This window comes from Triticum urartu, chromosome 5A, assembly GCF_056163025.1.
Source record: "Triticum urartu cultivar PI428250 chromosome 5A, HENAU_Tu73, whole genome shotgun sequence".
Lineage (NCBI taxonomy): Eukaryota > Viridiplantae > Streptophyta > Magnoliopsida > Poales > Poaceae > Triticum > Triticum urartu.
This window is the reverse complement of record NC_141877.1, coordinates 7,967,173-7,973,856: the sequence shown is the minus strand read 5'-3', so window position 1 is coordinate 7,973,856 and position 6,684 is coordinate 7,967,173. Positions and strand designations below refer to the sequence as shown.

General features: G+C 42.9%; 1 protein-coding gene across 1 annotated transcript; it reads right to left on the bottom strand.

Annotated features, from left to right (window-relative positions):
• Window positions 1–5,006: 5,006 nt before the first annotated feature.
• On the bottom strand, window positions 5,007–5,904 carry LOC147967420 (uncharacterized). Its single transcript, XM_087523121.1, has 2 exons — window positions 5,739–5,904; window positions 5,007–5,662 (listed from the first exon to the last, which is right to left on the bottom strand). Exons 1-2 carry the CDS (start codon window positions 5,902–5,904, stop codon window positions 5,007–5,009), a joined length of 822 nt encoding a protein of 273 aa, XP_087379247.1.
• Between the last annotated feature and the right edge of the window lie 780 nt (window positions 5,905–6,684).

Here is a 6,684-nt window from a genome sequence, read left to right as displayed (position 1 = left end):
AAGGTAATCAGGGCAACCAGGGTGGCTACAATCAACAAGGCAATCATCAGCAGCAGCAGTAATCGGGTTACCAGAGCAACCCGAAACAGTTAAACAGTGGACAATATCATGTCTTCACCACTAGCTTAGACAAGCATGACCAAAAGCTTCATAAGAAGGCAGTGAACTCCGTTGAACTGGCAGTGCCCTGTTACTTACGCTGGTCTGAGCAGCCAATTGTTTGGAGTAGAGAGGATCATCCACCCCGAGTTGACAATCCGGGTCATTTGGCATTGGTGGTGACACCTCAGGTGGGAGGTTATAAGTTCACCAAAGTACTCATGGATGGAGGAAGCAGTATCAATATCCTTTATTATGAAACCTTCCGTCGCATGGGGTTAACAGATAAAAATCTTGAACCGTCCAATACGGTGTTCCATGGTGTCGTGCCTGGTAAATCGGCATATCCTGTTGGTAAGATAGCTCTCGAGGTGGCTTTTCGAGATGATCAGGACTCGAGATCAGAAACTTTGACATTTGAAGTGGTGAAAATCAGAAGTCTGTATCACGCCATGTTTGGACGGCCGGCTTATGCTAAATTTATGGCACGGCCCTGCTATGTCTATCTGCAGCTCAAGATGTCGGGTCACAAGGGAACTATAACCGTCCATGGGAGCCGCAAGATTACTCTGGAATGTGAAGAAGGTGATGCGGCTTACGCTGAGTCGGTTTGTGCCACAAAAGAGTTAAAGTTTTACAAAGATAATGTTGATCCGGCAGATATGACTTCATTGAAGAAGCCAACTACAGAGCATGATCCGGCCCTGAAGTTTAAATTGGCTGATGAGACTAAGCTTGTTGACTTCATACCTGGCAATTCGTCCAAGCAGTTCAGCATCAGCGCTAACTTGGATCTGAAATAGGAAAGCGCGCTCATCGTTTTCATCCGTGAGAATCGGGACATCTTTGTGTGGAAGCCTTCTGACATGCCAGGTGTAACGAGGGAACTCGCTGAGCACACTCTTAATGTTGATCCTAAGTATAAACCGGTCAAACAGTTTCTCCGTCGGTTCAATGAAGAAAGACGTAAGGCTATTGGAGAAGAAGTGGCCAGGCTCTTGGCGGCCGGATTCATCGTTGAAGTATTCCATCCTGAGTGGTTGGCTAATCTGGTGCTGGTCCTTAAGAAGAACGGCACTTGGCGTATGTGTGTGGACTACACAGATCTCAATAAAGCTTGTCCAGCTGATCCTTTTGCCCTCCCCCGTATTGATCAAATTATTGATGCTACGGCGGGTTGTGAGCGTTTGAGTTTTTTGGATGCATATTTTGGTTATCATCAGATCAAAATGGCAGTTAAGGACCAGGAGAAGACGGCCTTCGTAACTCCCTTTGGAGCCTTCTGCTATGTGTCCATGCCCTTTGGGCTCAAGAGTGCCCAGACGACTTATCAGCGATGTGTGCAAAATTGTCTTCATAAACAAATCAGCCTTAATGTTCATGGCTATGTGGATGATATTGTGGTCAAATCCAGGAAGAAGGAAACATTGAATGATGACTTGAAGGAAACTTTTGATAACCTGCGGGTTTACAAGATGATGCTTAATCCGGCCAAATGTGTTTTTGGTGTACCGGCAGGCAAGCTCTTGGGCTTTTTGGTGTCTAAAAGGGGCATTTAAGCTAAGCCAGGACTTGAACTTATAACAACAAAATTTTGGACCTTGCCTTTTATTCATTTTTCTCATATTAAACACACACCATGTAGTACATGTACTTTTTTCCACTTTTATAATTTGAATTTTTATTTTTATTTTTGAAATCAAATTGCTCCCAAATAATATACTGAACTTCTTTGTGGATTGAGGGAATTATTTCAAAATGCAAAAAACAACATATTTTTTTATGTTTTTCAACAATGAAATACATGGTGAATCTCTCTCACGGGAATTTTAGAATTTTCCCATGTTGAGCACATGAACTTCTAGCAACAAAATTTTAAACTTTGCATTTTTTTTATTATTTTTTTCTCATATGAAATGCACACCATGCAATGCGTGAACTTCCGGCAGTTATCAATTTGGACTTCTCTCTGTTTCGATTTGGTAACGGAAAAAAACTCAGATTATTTATAGACATCGAACCGCTCTAACTTTTTTATTTGAACTTCGTTTGTGCATTTTTAGAAATGTGAAGATTGGAGTTTATTAAGAAACATTGAAATTTGTCGTTTTTTCAAATCGAACTTATTGGTTTTATTCTTTAATAACTAAGAAAAACTGATTTTTCAAATAAATATAAAATTGCTCCCTTTTTCCATTTGAACTTCTTGGTTTTATTCTCTAGTAACGAGAAAACTTGAGGTTTTTACATACATTGAACTACTCCGTTTGTTAAAATTGAACTTCTCGGTTTTAATCTTTGCTATTGGGGAAAATGCCCAAAATGGCATTGTTTTTTCTTTTGTTTTTTGAGCTTCTAAATCCTAGGTTTTAATATACTTTGAACTTATGTGTTATTTTTTTTTGAACTTCACACTTTTTATTGTTTTGAGTAAAGTTATTGTTTTATTTAAATAAAAATAAATTAGACTACTTTTTTATTTTTGATCTTCATGGCTGATTCTTTAATAATAACGGATATCTAAGTTTTTTAAATGGATGTAAAATCCTAGTTTTTTTAATAAACATCAAACCACTTCATTTTTTTATTTTGAACTTCTGATTTTTTTAAATGAGAAAATTATTTTAAAACTTATTTAGTTTTTCTTTTTAATTTTTTTGAACTTCTATATTTGATTATTTATTAACGAGAAAACATCTAAGTTTTTTAACCTTCGAACTTCTCTCTCTTTTTTACTTTGAACTTCTTAGAAAAATATGGTTTTACATAAGCAAACAATTTTCTCGTTTTAAAATTTTGAACTTCTAGGTTTATTAACCTTCTCGGTTATTTCAAATTGAACTTCTAGGGTTTTCAAATTTGAACTTCTACATTTTTTGACCTTATTTCAAATTGAACTTCTAGGGTTTTCAAAATCCATTTTTATAAACTTTTTTTGAACTGCTCTGTTATTTTGAGTTGGCATTCTCTCTTATTTTTTTGGAAACGAGGAAAATCTAACTTTTAACACCTTTCCTGTGCGTTGAGCAAAAGCGGAGAAGTTAATTGGTTTGAGATAAAAGGAAACACCAAAATAATTTATTTCTATTTTTGGCATAACCACCAGCACCTTAGGCATGTATCCATTTTCGATATGCACTTGCTCTTTTTTTGGAGGCTCCACTCCTCTTTGCTGTAATTGCCCAGCACGACTATACAAAGTTTTTTGAATTACTACAATCTTCAACCTGTTGTCACTTTGGACTGCACAATCACGTACAATCGGACAAGAAGTGTTTTGTGTAATAGGATATAACGTATCCTCAAAAAAAAGTAGGACATAACGTACGACAATCACGTACAATGCATCAAATTTCAACCTAGAGTCACATTAGACTGCAAAACTAAATTTTGTGACGACTTAAAACCAAATTTATCTTTTCACAACATTGCCATCGCTGCCGAACACAGATTCTTTTTCAATTGAGACCCTATTTCAGAAGCAATGGAATAAGTAGAGAGGGGATGGAAGGGAGATTCGTGCGCTCCGGCGGGACGACCGACGTCGTTGCAGGTGGCCAGAGAGAACAGCTTTAGACGAGGATGATGAACCGGGGCACGGGTTTTCCTGTCGATGCACAAGTAGCGACAGACAGAGTACTCGTGACCTACCCAAGGTGCTGTCTGCGACCTTGCCAGGGCGCTGCCTGTGACCTGCCCAGGACGGTGCTGCACCTCGGATGACGCTGGATCCAGGGCCGACACCAAGAGATTTCACGTCGGCGGCCAAGGGTGTGCAGGGCACCGGGGGAAGGAGGGCGGCGGTGTGCATGAGGTTGACGGCCGGTGGAGTAGCATGCCGCAGGTGAATGGCACCGTTGCTTTTTGCCAGAAGCGTGCGGGGCGGAGGGCGACGCCGCGTTGGAAGCAGGCATCCGGGGAACAGGGCCCTGCGGCGGCGCACGGGGATCCGTGGACTGGTGAAAGCACGCTGGCGTTCCGGAGGCGCGTTTCCGCTGGGGAGGAGGGGAGGTGGCGTGCCGGCCGCGGGGGAGAACGGGAGGTGGCGCGCCGGCCGCGGGGAAGGAGGGGAGGTGGCGCGCCGGCCGCGGGGGAGGAGGCGCTCCGCCGTGGGGATGAGGGTCGGGGATGGGGTGGGGCAGAGAGGTGGAAGAGTGGGAGGTGGGGCTCGGTTTTTCGTTTTTAGATCTCGGGAACAATGGATCGGCCCTATATAGGCTCGCTCCAAATAACTATTTTAATCCCAGGATTAAAATAGTGCTCCCTGGGTGAGGAATAGTTATTCTTCATCCCCTCTATTTTACCATCAATGCATTGTAATTTTACGTTTCATAAGTTTTGTCTTATTTCCGACGTAAAATGGAACCGTAAAAAAATATATAATTGCCGTAAAAAATATTTTATGTGATGTAAAATTACAAACGTAAAAACATAGTCTAAAATACACATAAACTGCAAATTTTCTTGTCTTATGACATTTATTTTTATTTTTTTATGTCAAATTTTACGTAGTGAATCAATAGGAATGTAACTATTTGAATTTGAAACGTAATTCAATTATGAAATGATCGTAAGATTACCTCGGGTGAAGAATAACTTATTCTGCACCCTGGGTGATGAATAGTAACACTATATATATATATGGGTATCATGACCCGCCCAACGGTAAACCGTCAGGGCGCTTTTAAGCTTCTTATCTGCAGGAACAACTTGGACAAATAAATATGGATATCATATCCTATGTATGTCGAATCAATCAAAGCATCAATTGAAGATAAATATGTGCCAAGGCATATCAGCACAAGTATTTTAGCTAAACCTATTACAAGGCTTTTCAGTGCCCAAAAGGATCATTGTTTTTCTCATATACATGTCACAGCATGTGGAAGATTAAACCGGCTTCCGGTTTATGGTTTGTCACCAGTTTGGCCTGACGGTTGGGGATCATCTTGCTCCGGTTCAGCTTCCTCTTCTCTACCTAGTGGCTGAAAATCAACAGTTGCCCAGTCGATCCCAGTTAGGGCTTGGAATGCGGCCTCATCACTTATCAGCATGGACGGTTCAATATCAGGGGCATAAGTGTGCTTACGGATTAGCGGGATAAGATTTTGAGCCTCTGGGATCGGTGCAGCAATCTGCTTGTTCTTATCATCATAGCTGGCTTGATAGTATGACAGGTCTGCTTCTTCAACCAGTTGGCAAGCTAATAGGCATACCTCCCGATTTATGATCCGGAGATCATCTTCACCAAATTCTGTCCCGTCTTCCTTCAAGCTGGGATAACCTTGGGCTGCTTCAATTGGATCAAAGTCAGGTACCCATGCCTTTGCCCGGGTCAGAGCAGCCAAAGCGCCCGTTCTAGCAGCAGAATTTTTCAGTTCGTCAACCCGGACAGGAAGCATAGATAACCTTTCAATGATATCTTTGATCAAAGTGGGAGGCGGATTGTTGTGGGAAGCAGTGTAGATGATCCATTGTGCGCCGGTATACAGCTGCTCTATCAGAGTGTAGGCAACTTTTAAATTCTTCCGAACATCAGATCCCAAATGGCCAATACGAGTCCCTGTGTCATTGCAAGGATTAGTAAACCAGCAGCTACGTGAAAAGATATGGTCACATCAGGAGACAAGGATGCTTACCAAACACAGTTGCAGTCATGGCATGAACCTGCCGCTTTACGCTGGTCAACTCATCAACCACCGGTTTAAGAGCGGCTTCTGCTTTTTCAGCCCTTTGCACCAAAGCGGATTTTTCATTCTCCCAATCCGCCAGCTCTTTGTTGAAGCCCTCTTTAAGTTTCTCCATAGCTCTTAAAGCGATGGTCAATTCTTCCTTCGCCTTGGAGGTTTCAGCTTGTTGTGATTTAAGGTTCTCCTGCAGGTCAGCGGTTTGGCTTTCTTGCTCAACTTGGCCTGCATAGAGATAGTTATACGATGAGGTGATAGTACATACTTGAAGTACCAAGCACATAACAAGTTATGCCCTCGGTACTTGGCGGCTAATGCATATTTTCTCTTCATCATAAATAGTGTTAGGCAGGGTGTATGAAGGGTGCATGGGATGGGAGCAAAAGTTCCCTCCTCGACCCAGTTTTGGGTGTTTGGCGGAGTGCATGAAGGGTGCATGAGTCCACACTAGTAGGTTGACAAAAATACACGAAGAGGAAACAACTATATTGAGATGAGAATGCAACCAAACATACCCACACGCTTTGTGCTACAGTGACTGATCTGCACTGTCTGAGTTTGATCCAACGGTCATGTTGCACCGAGACATGGACATGCCCATGCAGAGGGCGCCTAAACACCACCGAAGTCCCTCTGCTTCTTGAGGCGCACGATGTTGGTGATGCAGGGTGCAACCGCCCGTAGAGCCCGCTCCCGGTCGACGGGAGCCAGCTCGTCAAACATGGCGTCCAATGGCACGAATGGATTCCGGTGACGGAGCCCTTAAAGGATTCGCCCGGCAGCGGCGACGGCAGCCCGCAACCCCTCCTTGTCCAGCTCAGCCCCCACCATCGCGCGAAGACGGCTCAGCTCCTCGGAGATATAGGTGAAGAAGGAGACCAGGTCAGGAAGCCGCAGC

What these genes read in the sequence shown, in the direction of transcription:
- LOC147967420 (XM_087523121.1), bottom strand. Translation starts at nt 5,904, where the DNA reads ATGGAGAAACTTAAAGAGGGCTTCAACAAAGAGCTGGCGGATTGGGAG. An exon ending in CATGACTGCAACTGTGTTTG is followed by an intron (nt 5,663 to 5,738) that starts GTAAGCATCCTT and finishes GCAATGACACAG; the next exon opens with GGACTCGTATTGGCCATTTG.